Source organism: Haemaphysalis longicornis, unplaced genomic scaffold (genome assembly GCF_048455015.1).
Source record: "Haemaphysalis longicornis isolate Haplotype H1 unplaced genomic scaffold, Haemaphysalis longicornis Haplotype H1 scaffold_5, whole genome shotgun sequence".
Taxonomy (NCBI): domain Eukaryota; kingdom Metazoa; phylum Arthropoda; class Arachnida; order Ixodida; family Ixodidae; genus Haemaphysalis; species Haemaphysalis longicornis.
Window position 1 is genome coordinate 180,803,515 of NW_027526385.1, and position 15,617 is coordinate 180,819,131.

The following is a 15,617-nucleotide window of genomic DNA, read 5'->3' on the forward strand; positions in this document are numbered from 1 at the left end:
CCGGGGCATTTGATAGGCCCGTCTTCTTGAAGCTGGAGGTAGAGGCCCAAGCCACGCACCTGTGAGGCGAGCTCACCCGCCGCGGTGGCTCAGTGGCTAAGGCGTTGCGCTGCTGAGCACGAGGCCGCGAATTCGATTCCTGGCCGTGGCGGCCGCATTTCTGATGGAGGCAAAAAGCAAAAACACCCGCGTGTTAAAGATCCCCAGGTGGTCAAAAATAACCCGGAGCCCTCCAATACGGCGCGCCTCATCGCCTGCGTTGCGTCGGTGTGTTAAACCCTACAATCAATCAATCAATCAAGTGAGGCGAGCTCACGCTGGCTTCCTCTTGGTCATTCAGGCCATGGACGAGTGGGGGTAGCGAGATTGCCTGCTCTGTACTAGCTGCGCCTTGCGCTCCCTGGCTTCGTCCTTTGATGCTGGCCTAGTGCAGTTCCCAGCCTCTTGTTCAGACGCAAGGGACTTGGTGCTCTCGCGGCTGGTCCTGTACGACTGGGTCTCGCACCGTTGCACCGCGTTCATCATCAGCTCGGCCGCATATTCTGTGAACAAACAGTGCATGGCAGGCAATTTTTCAGGAATTCAGCATCGTAATATTTACTGTTGTATTTACTCAAATCTAGGCTGGCCCTGATTCTAAACCGACGACTGAAATTTTGAAGGCCAGGAAAAAAAAACCTTAGTGTGAGGCAGCTGAAATAAGCAAGGATGACAATAGCCGTAAAACTGAACTGCGTTTATTCGCAACGAACCTGCCTGGATTGACTCAACATTTTCCTCGCTGGCTTACTCCGTCTCACCTTCATTAGCGCATGCGCAATATTCTGTACTGTAAAGTGCACATGCAATGCTGTACGCTTTTGAACAAGCTTTCAGAGAAATTATCAACAGCCTACCTCCATCACAGAGACACCTTTTATCAATGTTACGTTGCAGTCTGATAACATTACTGAACAAGCAACCACAAGCTGTCGCAATTGCTAGTTAGTTTTGTTCATGTGTCATAACAGACAAGTGGTCATAACAGTGAACGTGCTACTGTCCGCCTGTCCCTCGGTGGTATTGTTGGCTAGCAAATAAAAAACAGACTGTCTAGAGGCTCAGTGGTGATTTCTTAACAACTTGGAGTGCAAGCTCCTTCAGTAAAACATTTTACTGGCACTTACTGTAGCTTCTGTCCTCCTTGACTGGGCAGGTGGTATAGTGCCCCTTCCTCGACTTGGATGACTTGATTTTATACCTTTTAATCCCATCCTGTGTCTCTGCCTGCTCCCGTGACGCGTTCTCGTTGAAGTGGAGCACAGCGAGCCGAGTCCTGCAGAAAGAGTTAGCAAAGCCCTTAGCTCGGCTCGGTGTACTTTGCAATAGTTAGCTCACCTGGCTTTCATCACCCCTTGAGTGAAAGCATTCGACTTTGGGGCAAAGTGGATCAGCACGCTGTGGAACGATTCCAGAGAGAAGGTCTGGGCCGCGGGCGCTATCTGCGTCAAGTCACGCAGCAGGGAAGGGCTCTCCACGATGCCTTTGAGGGCAGCAAAAGCTCGGGACGCTGGAGAGGAGACAGCAAAACAGGGCTTAGGAATCCCGTACAGTAGCATTGCGTGCACTGGCCATCATTTAGCATGTAGTGACATTGCCAGTGTGCTGCAAACTCCCTCCTTATACATTCCATGACAGCTGCAGGTGTAGGGATGCCTACCCCCTACTCACTGCTTGCAAGTTACAACAGTGTGGACCCACTAATATAGCCACTGAGCTGCAATCCAGGGAGGTGTGCCTCTTCAAGGCAACCGCAGATAACTTGACATTCCATAAAAGGAAGGTACATTGAAGAAAGAGACATGCAATGCAAACAAACACAAATCAGTTTAACTCTTTTGCTGCTGCCGGAAAATTGACCAATTTTTAGGAGTCCAAGAAAATAATTTTTCCTCCTAAAAACATTGGTTAGGCACTAATTAAAGGAACGCAAAATGCAGAATATTTAACTGCCTTCCCAATAACACCAGTTTTTTAAATGTTTTTATATATCATAGTTGTGAAAAAAAAATATCAATCAAAATTTCTGTCAAGTTGTCGAAAAAAATGATAAAAAAGGAGTTGTGTAAATCAAACCACCGATAGTAAAAAAAATTAGAATATACTTTTGTCGGGAAACATTTCAAAAACATTGCGCAGAACAGTTTGTCAGATATATAAAAAAAATATTAGCACGCACGGTGCTCGTGTCTTGCGGTGAAGCCCAACCTCCAATTCAAAATGTGCAATTTCGGGTGGTTCCCTGGAATAAATCTGGCGGTTTGACATTATCAGAGGCACAAATTTGCCCCCACATAATGTAAAAACATCTTGTCAATGACTGACTTTGCATTTACAGCGAGCACAATATTTCATAAAGTAGCTTTCCAACCAGGCACTGCTTGACATTTTCAGCCGATTTCTGGGATTATTACAGTCAGAGCGCGAAACTGACGATTGAAAATTGTTAGCTGGCTCATCATTCACGCTCTCATATCAAAAAACAAACGCTGGTGCAAAGTAATTACGAGTGACATGCATTCTTCGTTGGTAGCAGTGACGCGCGATGACCACGCCCCTTTTCCACACCCAGGTGTTTCAAAAGCGTGTCAAAAATCATGTTTCCGTTCAAAAATGAAAACAAAACTGATTTTGAAAGGCCATTTTCTGATCTAACTCCGAACAGCTTTACTTGTTCGAGCAACGCCTGAAACGCAATGAAAAGGCGCTCCCAAAGTAACGATCAAATTGATCGATGTGGTGCTACGCGACAATACAGGCCTTTTGTAACTATTACAAAAGGCTTTTCTGGGTCCTTTGAAGAGCGCCACTTTTCTTCCATCTCCTGCACTGTTTCCCCACTTGCTGAATATTTTGAAAGGCTAGTGACGCATAGCAGCCTTGCTTACTGGATGAAACACACAAGTACTAACCAGTGAATTTAAAGAGAAAAAAAGAGGAACAAATGCATTTTAACTCTCTTGCTACCGCACCACTATAGCAAATCAGGGGGGGCGGCTCGCCGTTGCGTCAGCAGCGATCGGCTCGCTGCGGCGTCGCGCTCATCAGCTGAGACGGGCTATCTTCAAAAATTGTTTAAAAATTATCCGTGCAACGTATGGGGCTCACACTTGGCTCAAAAATCCTCCGCTATGTGTTCTACCACCTGAATGCATTTGATTGTAATCTTCACAAAGCTTTTCTGGGTCCCTTTAAGCTCGTGACCTTACAATACTAAAGAGGTGGCATGTAAGCACTTCGTGTATTTTCCTTTTTTTGTGGCATCTGCAGACACAGGAAAGATAGAAAGTAGAGCTGATACAGTGCCAAGCCAATGCCCGAGGAAGAGCATGTAAGCACAGTTTGGCAACACAGCCATTTTGTGCACACGCTTGTGCTTCTGCAGCACATGCCACGAGCATAACCCGTAAGGGGTAAATTTTTGCTGGATAACTTACATGGTTTGATCCACTGTCTCGTGTCAAGGGGCTCGTGCAGGCATTCAGCAAAGGGCCCGTCGTGGCCAGTGTGCACATCACACACATGGTTCAGGATGCTTTTCCACATGCTGAGGATCAGCTCGCTGTCACCTTGGCCCATTGCAGCCACCCAGTATAGATGGTTGCCTATGGGCTGGATCCAGCACTCCAGCACCGCGTGCCTTTTGCTGGCAGCACGGAGCTTCTTATTGACGCCTGGGATATGGATACACAGGAGCTCCGTCAGGCCATGCTTGCGACATTTCCAGCTGCTCTTAGCTGATAAAGTTCAGGACAATTACCCTTGGCGATGTGCCAGATGTCGAAATAGTGCCTCATACCGGGCCTCTCCAGCCTGCAGTACCGCCTGATGCTAGGGTGACGGTCTGAAGAAAAAAGTGAGCCCCACGAACTGTTTTACACTCGGAGCCAGTAAAGTTAGTTAAGCTTTGTACAGTTTTTTAGCACACTACTTGTTAGCCATCGTTCACGGTCAGATAGGACTGGTTTTGGTGCCATTTGGTTGTTGGCGAAGGCACACGACGAGTGAATGACCAAGCAGATATTCAATGCTTTTGGAACTGATCCAGGTTCATCTTTTTCTTTTGAGTACAAATGGCGAAAGCATTGACGAAGTCATGCAGGTGTGGTAACTGCTCCACTAAATGCAGTTGCATCATCACTCGCCACAAGTGTGATCACCGCCTCACCTTGTGACACGCGTTGCGTGACGTGCCCAAGTCGCAAGTGGAATGTGCCTTTAGTCCTTGTGAAGAGTACACTACTTATCCCTTAAACACACACCATCGACTTCATCAAACAGATTGCCTTCTCCTGCCTCCAGGCCACTCATCTGCACTGCTGCCTCTGTCGTTAGTACCCAGAATGATGATGATGACCAGCTGCACCACGCTGACTGAACACATGCACCATTCAACACACGTTATGAATGCCCCTTAGCAGGCAGCTACAAAAAACCTTGTAAGGCTTCATTTAAGCTTAGACTTATTCCCAAAATACCCAGACTAAGTGGTGCAAGTATGTTGCTGTAGATGAAACAAGTTGCTATATAAATGTGTGAGCCATCTACAACCACTAAAAGACACCTGCTAACCTAATGTGGCTTGTTGCGCTTCTATAAGAACCAAACTGGAGTGGTTAGCTGTTGCACGTCACTTGGTGACTCGGCATAGATATGCTGCTGCTGTTTTTAACTTGTACTGACCATAGGCATGTTTTTACCACACTAGCACTCTTGATTCTGCACCCTAGCTGTTGTAGCCAACTAAGTTGCAAACTTATGTAGCATCTGTCTCCCTTTCTAATGTCATTGACTTTTTTTCCATTTCACTAGGATACATTGGTCTGATGTGATGTACCAAGTTTTTTTAGGTCGCGCACGTCATAATGAAACTGGCACTAGTCTTCCATGTTTTTCCATTTTCCACTGCACATTGCTGTGACACAGGAGGGACTGTGCAAGTTACCTGTGGTCAGGGACTGCACCATCACTCCACTGGCATCAAGCTTCTCAAGGCACCTCTTCAGTCCCTCCTTTTCCATGGAGACACTGGAGGTAACAGCGCTTGACTGCAGGAAAAAAGCAACCGAGTTTAAGGTTACCTTTTTCTGTGCGTATGTGGAGGGCCTACCTCACCAACCCGGATTTGCTCGCTGAGAATGATGCGGCCAACCTCTGTGGCCAGCACACTGTACGTCATGTACGTTGCACTGAAGCCGGGAGAGTCGAAGCGGCCGTCACCTGCCAGCTCCACCTCAGTCCCTGCCAGGTCATCTATGAGCCTGGACTCCTTCTCTTGGAAAACCTGCATTCAAGGGCACCACACACACACGTCTGAGCCAGCAACTACCAGAACTGATACTGTTCTCCAATAGTTAGCTTTTATGCAGACAGAAGCTACAATTACTGCCACCCATGGGCATCGGCAGGGAGGTGCAAAAGGGGCACTTGCCACCCCCCCCAAGCCACCCTAGAACACAATGCCCCGCCCCCCTGCCCTCTCCCTCTTACCCCTCAATACAATGGGTTTGCCCCCCCAAGACCAAATCCTGCAGACGCCTATGCTGCCACCCACTGTTCGTGTCATGAGCAAGGGATCGAGCAACTGGCCGAAAAAGATATGCAGATGCAGTAAAACTCCATAAATTTGGATTATTCATGGTAGTGGCGAGAATGTTCAAATTAACTCAGTGTCCGAATTATCGCAAGTACTGTCATAACAACTGAAAAAAGCTGTTAATGCAACCAAACTTTTGTTCTGTTGAAATAACAGTGACTGTCGTTTACTTTGCGGAGGTGACGATGTAAATAATGACACGAGAGTGTTCGAAACAAAAGAAAAAAAAAGATATTCATGGTTGCTCTCTAGGCTGATTGCTACAGTGATGGACATTCTGCCTTTCACTTGGTTGTGAACCATTGCCATGCATTCTTTTGTGCCTCGGAGAAGTACACAAGCTTGATAGCGACCCGTTCCATTCTTTTTTTAGGTGCGCCTTTCATTTCTGCTGCGAATACGTATTAGTTGAACCGCGGAAAGCTCAAATTAATTGAATTGTGCCTGAATCTGTCCAAATAAATGCGTTTTCATCCATAGATTAATGCACAATTTGGACGGGACCAGATGCCTCGTCTAAATTAACCAAAAGTTGGAAATAAGGGGTTTTAGTGTATTTTGTATTTCTCGCACATAGCGAAGGGATTCGCCTCTAAACTGCTTTAAAGTTATGTCGCCAGACACAAAAGCTCAAGATAGACAAGGTGCAATAGTGCCCCACCTCATTTACGGCAGGCACCAAGTATGCTCGCTGGTAGTTGTAGAACGTCCTCTCCGTAAAAATCTGAATGTTGATGGACGCCAGCAAGCGGAGCACTGGGGCTGCGAGGCAGCCCGCGAAGAAGATGCCCGACGCCAGAAGGAGGTTTCCGGCGGGGTTGCCACCCACACTTGGCTGGCTCTCCCAGGTTGTCGAGTGGGCCACAGAGCACAGGCTCACGACCTCCAGCTGCGTGCCAGTGACGGTGAACTTGTGTGTGCACTTTCGGCAGAATGGGCAGCTCTCGCAGCAGGCACGGCAGTGTACAAGAAGCTTCTCCAGGCACCTTTCAAAAACCAGAAATTTTCGTTCCGCGTGCATAGGAAGCTCCTGGGGCTGGTGGGTGCTGCGTGAAAATGCACACCAACTTTAGTGCCTTTCAATCTCACACGTACTACCCTCATTTTTGCCGCAAATGCTAAAATACACAAAACGCTACTTCTCTGTTCCTTTGCATTGCCTTAGCTGTTCTGGAACCACGGAAACTGGTACTGTGGAACTAAAATGTGCTCAAACAAAAGAAAGCCTTCAGCTGTTTAATTAAGGGTGCAAAGTGATCATAAAAGACATAATTTTGAGAATGGGGCAAAGCAGCAATTTCTGCGCCAAGTGCATTTCGGCATGCATAAAAAAGCAGCATCCTTTTGTTAACACCTTTTTGTTACTACCAGCCGACAGTCACAATGCTAGCTAAACCAGCATCAGAATGGACAACTCGGTGAGTTGGGACTGGTTCATGGCTACTAAAAGCACTGCATAGTTGCGGGTTGAAGAAGCATCAGGACAAGCACTGACTCACAACAAAAACTTATTGCAGACCACACCGAATGGAACCACCTTGAACACAAATCGAGCTGCCACGTGTGGCAAGCAGCCACCACAAGAACCACTACAGAAAGAAAAAAACCTAGCTGTGGTCTATTATGTGCCTAGAATTTTGCACAGACTAAAAGCGCCCATTAAACTAAGTTGTCTGTTGGGCTCTGTAAAAGAAAGATGCCAGCAGAAAGCAAGTGTCAGTGCTGCAAGGTAAGCCACAAAGCACGATTTGTGCAGTGCAGAACAAGTGTGGTTACAGTGCGCTATTGATGTGCAGCGGTCAATATGTGGGCGAGATACGCCGTTGTTTGAATGTGCGCATTATGCAGCACAGGAGTGGCCTAGGGAAAGGCATGCGGGAGCATTTCTCACTGCACTGTTAGAACTGTTGCTGCAATCCTCATACCTGCCAGGTTTCCCGAATTTTCCGGGAGACTCCCGAATTTTCATGGTTTTGTACGATTGTACGATCGAAACAAAAATCTCCCGAAAACGCACCCGTCTGGCCAAATCTTTTTCCCAGTGTGGCCACAATGTGAGGGAGGTATACCTGACAATACAACGCGACACCAATTGGCATCGTTATCAGTGAAGTGCTTAAAAAGCGTAGTCGGGCATGTGTAGAGGGTGAACCTGTTCGACCCATTGTTAGTTTACTGTTTATAGAAACGCAGCGCCGCCGCCGCCGCCGCTTTCATTTACACACGAGCACGGCCGTTCTGCATGGCGGTTCTGAAGATTTAGTAAGTCTCCAGTGGTGTAGCTTGTTCTTAGCTTAGACGAAACAACAAAACAGTTCAGTTCCTGCTGTTTTGTATTGCACTTGCAGTACTATTTCCAGGACTTTCTGAAAAGGGCGGTGTCAGCCACATCGAACATTTGAGTGGTCTAGCTTCTTAGTAGTTTGTACGAAGAAACAGTTCATTTCCTGCTATGTGTTAAGCAAATAAAAAAATGTGTGTAAAGTTACCCATTCTGTTGTAGCTACTACCCCCCCCCTCAGTAAGATCTCCCTAATGCCATCCTGGCAAACCTGGCAGGTATGAATCCTAATCTTAATAAAACTAAAGTGCTGTTTTCACTCAGAGACAGGTCAAAGCATGAGGTGGTTGAGGCATTCCATATTCTGGGAACAATGTGCGTAAACTGCCCATCGACTGTGCTGAGCAAACAAAAAATTGGCCGCATATCTGCTCCTTTCATTGCAAATGTCGACAAAAAACTATAGTCTTTATCGACTTTTGCTTCCCTTTGCTTTCCCACTCACCTGCCATGTTACTTCTCTTATGGCGCGCTCCTTTTGGAGTAAAAACACCAAATGTTTGCTTAAATCATTTTAAATTTACCGCGTTCAACTGCACCAGGCCAGGTGCCTCTATGCCAACGCTGTCGTACGGCAAAGACGCACGTGAATCGAGACGCCCTACTTCAGCGTTTATAGAACCCCGTTGTCCCAATCCACGTGCGGTACAAGGAGAACGTGAAGCCTATCTAGTGGGATCTTTCGTAACTGTCGCTAATTGATTTCTTAAAATGGTGCAAGAAGCTATAGTGGCGCTTGCGACAGCAGGCGACGGTGGGGTGAATTTTTTTTCTGCAGGTGATGAAGTATTTAATTTCGCAAAAATCAATCATCTGCGATTTTTTATAAAGAAACGCTGCAAATATCATTTCTGTATCAATTTGTTGTCTTATATTTGCGTAATGTCTTGTTATTCTTCAACAATGTTGACAAGTATGAACACTACACCGGACTTATACGGGTAGATTTAGGTGTGACTATATAAGACTATTGCGCAGGACTTGTTTTACTTTGCCCGGGTGGCTGAATCGCGTCACGGACAGGCAGACAGACATACAGACAGACCAAAATTTCTGGGTTTAAGTAGCCCAAGAAAGACTATCGTCTTTAAAAATTGAATAGTGAGATGAAACAAGGTCCTGCTCCTCCTGGCTTGCAGTCGCCTGCCATGCACAGTTTGGTTTGTCGTAGTATAAATTCAATTGTATTGTTCAATAGTGTTGGTTGTGAATCAGCATGTTGCTTCTTTGTTCGTCCCTCATTTGTGGGCGCTGTTAGTAGCCATAAAAGCATAATCTTGAATACCTGCTGAAGGTGGCACCCAAGGGGAAGTCAGCATCCAAGGAGAAGTCCGACGGGTCGTACGTTGAGTCATCTGTTTGGCACATCTCATCGCCTTCAGATGCCAACGTAGTGTCGCCCGACATGTCTTGTCCTCTGGTGCCTTGCGTCGCCTCATCCACTAATCGAGGTGATGAACAACGGGCTGGCCTGAAGCTCACCGGCAGAGGGGTGACAGCCACTGCTGCAGCCACTCGTGAAGTTCTGGCAGGTTCAAAATCGGGCTCAGCTTCTCCAGGAACTGCCTCCACAACAGGGGCATCAGTTTGTGTCTTGGCCGACACAAGAAGCCGCAAGGTGGTGTTGGCCTGTGTGGCTGCAAAATGTCCCCATAGATATTCAGCAGTTGTGCATTACCACACGGGGTGAATTAGATTGCGTCACCAAACTCATTACAAACACTTGCATTCAGTTGCGAATATTTTGTGTCTTGAAGAGGGTGCCATGTTGGGCTATTTGGTGGTCAGACAAAAAAGAAGGAATAGCGCACATTTAGACGAAGGACAGGCAGAAACACACACCACAAGTGCTGACTATCAACTGATCACTTTATTACAAGTTGCAGATAATAAATAGTACACTTACTGAAAAAGATGCAACAAGCGCGTACAGAAAAGAGAGAAGGTTGCCTAACCTGTCAAACCATTATGTCAAATTCAGTGATATCATAATGGTTTGACAGGTTAGGCAACCTTCTCCTATATCTTCTGTACGCGCTTGTTGCATCTTTCCCAGTAAGTGTACAATTTATTATCCGCAACTTTTAATAAAGCGATCGGTTGATAGTCATAGGCAACCTTCTCCTCTATCTTCTGTACGCGCTTGTTGCATCTTTCCCAGTAAGTGTACAATTTATTATCCGCAACTTTTAATAAAACGATCGGTTGATAGTCAGCACTTGTGGTGTGTTTCTGTCTGTCCTTCGTCGAAATATGCGCTGTTCCTTCCTTTGTGTCTAGAAGCTTGTTCACACAAGGAAATATCTCTGGAATGTCATGCTGCTACTTCTTAGATTCCATTACAGGCACTAATGGGTGCTGTTATTGTTGTGTAATGCAAACTAGGAGTTCTCCGTCACCATATGACATTTTTTGCCATAAGGCTTCTTATGCTGTTTAGCTTACCGATGGATCGACGCTCTGGTGTTGTCTGGGTGCCCACACTGCGCCTCTCAGCAAAGCATGTGCATGTCCGCAATGGTCCCTACAAAAAAATTGGGCATATGTGAGCTCCCCTCTGATTGACGAGGCAAGGGCAGTTAGTACACACCCCGAACACTGTCTTTCATTTAGCAGCACACACTTCAGAAGCTTGGGAGTCGAAGAAAATGAAATGCTAGTTTGGGTAAGTTGAAGGAAAAATGAAGGGCAGGGTACGATCGGGGGTACAAACCATTGAGGGCAGTAAGGTTAGCGGCATCAGAGGAGCTGCTTTTACCTGGGCAGGGCCGATTGCAGTGGCACTCGCACTTGCTCCAGGCACTTGCATCACCAGCACCTGAGCCTGCGTAGCAATATAAAACAAAAGTGCTATTTTAATGAGGTAACACAACATCGATATTAATGGTTTTTCCTAACTACATTCACCATCTATGTGCAACTGTTCAAAGCCCGCATACTTCTTACCTGAGAGGTAGAGGCACGGGTCATCACAACAGCTGGCCCTTGATTCTCCTGGTGAAGTATCTGCGTTTTGAGTAACACACAAGTGGTTTTGTGGAGGTTCTTCTCAAAGCACGCTCAAGTTACATGCATAAAATGTTGTTCTTACCAGAGAGGTGGAGGCCTGGGTCGTCACATCAGCTGGCCTTTGACTCTGCTGGTGAGCCAACTGTGTTTTGAAAAAAAAATGCCGAGGTGGTTGTGAGAAAGTCTAGGAGCAAGTGTAAAATTCTCCCTCACTTAGTGGCATGTATTCATCGACGTACGACATGAACTTTCAGATTGCAACTGCCTGCAATGATACCAGCTGCACGCCTGTTTTTTGCATGGCATCAGTCACAAATTGCTCCATCTTAATGAAGGAAAATTTCATTTTGTTGTGTACAGTCGTTGAAATTCATTGTGCTCTGTCAAATAGTTTTTGCCCATGTACATCTTCAAGTAAGGCCTGCAGTAATAGTTAGCCTGTAATTTTAGCTAGCATTGGGCTGTCTAATTGGAGGCTGTGTTCATAAACTCTACCCTCTCAAAAAAAAAAACTGCGAGTAGTGTTTGCAGGGTTGAAGTTCTACTCCGTTTACATGTATGAGGCTTTTAGGAAAATGTCAGGCAACTTTGCAGTCATTCACTGGTATTTTGGACGTTGTGTTATTCAGCATATGAAGATTTAATGATGCCGTTAGCTACGTGTTCTGAGAGTCCTTGCTTGCCTGATGCATCGTGCGAATTGCAAGTGATCAACATCGAGCAATCTCCATCTGCAGTACGTGCGCCCCCCCCCCCCCCCCCATAATTTGCGACTTGTGTTCCGCTGCCGGTTTTGCATTTTTCGAGCTGAGCGAAAACAGCATTCCTGTTTCAAAAAGACATTTCGTATGATTGCTTTCCTTTCCATACAAACGTCTTCCGCGAACACAACTGATACGATATATACCAGTTAACTTGGCGAAGTCTCATAAACGAGCTTTCGCACCCCGCTCCCCGAATTCAGCGTAAAATGCGGTTGTTCTACAATATCACGGGAAGTCTCTTCCGCGTTCGGTAGGACTGAAGCTACTGCACATACGAGGCTGTGCGCTGTACATGTACGTTCACCGTCCAGCCCACGCCGTGAGCGAGGCCGAACTTGATGTCGTTTCGATGTAAAGGGTGCAGTACACCCGCCCAATTTTTTACCAATATCACGGGATCGTCGACCGTTCGGTCGATCAGCGCCGTATGATGGAGCGATACGACAAACCCGGCGAGAGTAGCCGCTAAGCAGTTGCAAGATCAGACGGCCGCCCCTGATTTTTTTATTCGCTTATCACACTGCCCTCCAACCAGCAATTAACAGTATCAGCCGTTAACGGCGCTGATCGACGGAACGGTCGACGCTCCCGCGATATTGGTAAAAAATTGGGCGGCCGTTCATAACCACTGTAACACCGGTTAATCTGACAGACTCACCCGTGTTTTGGGAAGTAACAAAGTCGGCACGGTATTCTTCTTCAAATGAAGATGTTTCATGCCCACGGCGCTCCTCTGCACAAACTCCAGGTTGTAGTGGTACGCTTCGGGCGGGAAATGCCTGCCACAAACACGAACACTTCTAGGCGCCGCCGACTCGGAGAGGCCGATGCGCTCCAGCCAAACAGCTCGCAAGTGCGGATCCTTCGGCAGAGAGTGCCTCATTTTGACACCACTCCAGTCACTCGCTTTGCAGCCAAGGACGTGGCACGGATAACTCATCTTGATCCAGACCCAGAGGAAGCGGAGAGCTCGTATCAGAACGTCGCTGCAGAAATCCGGAACTCGAGGCCTACTCGGGATCGCGCAGGAAGAAGGAAAAGCAGCCGGAAGCCGATGGCAGTGACGTCACCGGCGGCTGACCATCGGCCGAATCGGGGGGCGCCTCACCGTTGCGTCAGCTGCGACCGGGGATACGTCACCCGCGGTCGGCCTTCCGTCACCCGCGGTTGGCTCGCTGTTGCGTCGCGCTCGTCGGCTGAAAAAGGCGATCTTCAAAAATCGTTTACAAATTATCCGTACAACGTATGGGGCTCACACTTGGCTCAAAAATCCCCCGTTATGTGTTCTACCACCTGAATGCATTTGATTGCCACCTTCACAAAGCTTTTCTGGGTCCCTTTAAGCAAGAATACCGGCCATCAGGACGTTAGTTTAAACTAGCACAAAGGTGCGTAAATAGATTACAAATACCGAGTTTACGTTAAGCATTCTTACTTCTGCCTGCACCATTCGTTCAGGTAATCGACTGGGAGGTGTTCACTGTGCGTTGTCGCCGGCACGCTGTGCAGAGAAGTCGGAGCTGTTATTGAATTCTTCACATGATGTCATTTGACGACTTGGGGGAGGAAAGCATCGGTGAAATGTGTAGGAACCCACGCAGCCAATCAGTGCTGAGACACGTGCCTTAGCTTACGTGCGGGTGAACGTAGCACTCAACCGGCGTATCTTCATGATGACGCACACAAGCGATGCATTATACCCTTACACCCCTGAGCAGAAATGTGCGTGGTGGCCCGGACAATTCTTTATAACGGTCGTGTACGCCTGCCCGGGGGGCCCTTCTTTTCACAAACAGGTGCGACTGCACCGTACACCACTCTCCTGGAGCACGAGCTAAAGATGGGACCCGCTCCGCTAGGACCTTCTGCGAAGACATCCGGGTCTTCGGAGGTCGTCTGTGTCCCTGTTCAACCACCGCACAGCGCTGCAGCAGGAGCACCCGGTATGAAGGTCGTCCATGGATCCCTTCTTCAAAAACCAGGCTTCAATTGTTCTGAGCGGCGAATAAACCGCTCTGTTGTTGAACCACTGCTTCAGCGTACGTGCATTTGTGGTGGTAGCAAAGCCGAACTGCTTCAATCAGTAACTGCATTTTGACTAATTGGCACGTATCTTGCAGCGAAACGGGTACATATAGTTTTTATATCAAGGGTGCACATTTTTAAATACGCATACAATACAATTCATTTTTCAGTGTTGCGGCTTGTCGACGTAGCTCGTTCGGGGTCACGGTATCTAGCTACGGTAGCCACGCGAGTCATGAACGCAAGCAGATGCTTCGAAATGATCACCGTTTCCCCTTATCTGGATCGAATCACGTCAGCAAGCCGACGCCAATTCATATGCAAAGTGTTGGTAAACATTTCTTCGCTGCTCCGTGGCTACGGAGGCTGGCGTTGATGAGACTCAAATAAGTACAATATAATATAAAATATTAAAAACGTCAGGAATTAACGCGCTAACAAACACAAATTAATGAAAACTGAATATAGTGTCGATGTAGGGGTGTTGTCAGGGGACGCGACTACCTCTCTTGACTACTTTGGGTATCAACGACAGGCTGATCATAAAAGCCCTCAAGAGAGGGCTCCACAGCCGCTTCGGGTAATCACTGCTCCGCACTCGACAGCTTTCGCGTTGAGGTGAACGGGTTTAGTTTTTTTTCAGAGCCTCTTCACGACCCCGATACGGCTACTCAATGCGAAGATATTAACCTCCAATTGTAAATGTGATATGGTTTAGTGCAGTTCCTCTTTCACCCAGGGCGCTTCTTCTTCCCGGCACGATTTGTTTCGCGATCCACTTCCGGCTTTGATTCGTTTCTTGGGCGCTAAGCGCTTCCCGTTCCATTTCGCTACTTCCATGTTAAAGCGTGGATTGTGGAAAAGCGCCGCCTTATAGAACGCCTCGCGGTTCGAGGGAACTTCGAGAGTGTGGAATTTTAGCCGGATGCATCCAAACATACCAACTTCATTCACGTGTCTTTAAAGCGCATTGCGTTCGGTAGAGTGAGCATTCATGTGTGCCCGTTTACTTCTTAGGCGGCCCAAAAACACATAAATTTCCATCACGCACCCCTACTTCAAATGATAGCTGTACCGGCACAGTAATAACGCCTGCCGCGGGAATAGGATATGTGCGCACTGTAAAGTCCTCCGATGCGAATCATCTGACAAATAGATTTTAATACCAACAGTGCACAAGCCCAAACTAGCACTGACCCGACCCACCATACTTGCGATCTTGCCAGAAGTGTTGAGAGGCTATACCGACCGTTACCCGCGAAGTAACAGCACACATCAGCTTACGGAGACAAAGAAAAGGTTCGCTCCATTACCGGCCGGAAAGTGGGCTGACGCAGCAGGCCTTCAGGGCGGTCTGGCGCCTGGTGTCGGCTGCAATCCAGTGCATCAAACCTAACTTTGGGGTAAATCCTATTGGGTGTCCGGAAATGTGACAAAAAATATCGCGCCAGCGAATCACTAGACACCTCGTGAGTAATCGAGATCGCCGAAAGCTTTCCGGTATATTGGGATTTTTCCCTGGGCCCCGCCGCCTTGCCGCCGGGCAGCCCTCGGTGGTAACCATCTGCGCATCACACAAAAAGCCCGCTGTTGTAGTGAACCACAAGCCAAGTAATGAAATGTCGCACCTTGAGGCCGTTTTTTACTTGCCTTCAGTACACCTGGAAACACAATGACAATTAACACTGCATGAACCGTACCCAATTCCACACCTTCCGTGCTGCATTCTGAGTCTCTAGCATGCATGGTTGACCACAGTGCTCCTTCTAAGGATGCGCACTTCAGACAGGCCTATATGCGTTGGTTCCATGGGCCACTTAGGTGGAACGGGGCGGGACGGCGC

The 15,617-nt window shown here is 47.5% G+C and overlaps 1 protein-coding gene across 1 annotated transcript; it reads right to left on the bottom strand.

Moving 5' to 3' along the window:
- Nucleotides 1-244: 244 nt before the first annotated feature.
- LOC144140029 (uncharacterized) lies at nt 245-5,370 on the bottom strand. Its single transcript, XM_077672242.1, has 6 exons — nt 4,985-5,370; nt 3,742-3,883; nt 3,477-3,679; nt 1,378-1,606; nt 1,167-1,315; nt 245-542 (listed from the first exon to the last, which is right to left on the bottom strand). Exons 1-6 carry the CDS (start codon nt 5,058-5,060, stop codon nt 337-339), a joined length of 1,005 nt encoding a protein of 334 aa, XP_077528368.1. The 5' UTR covers nt 5,061-5,370; the 3' UTR covers nt 245-336.
- Nucleotides 5,371-15,617: the final 10,247 nt, after the last annotated feature.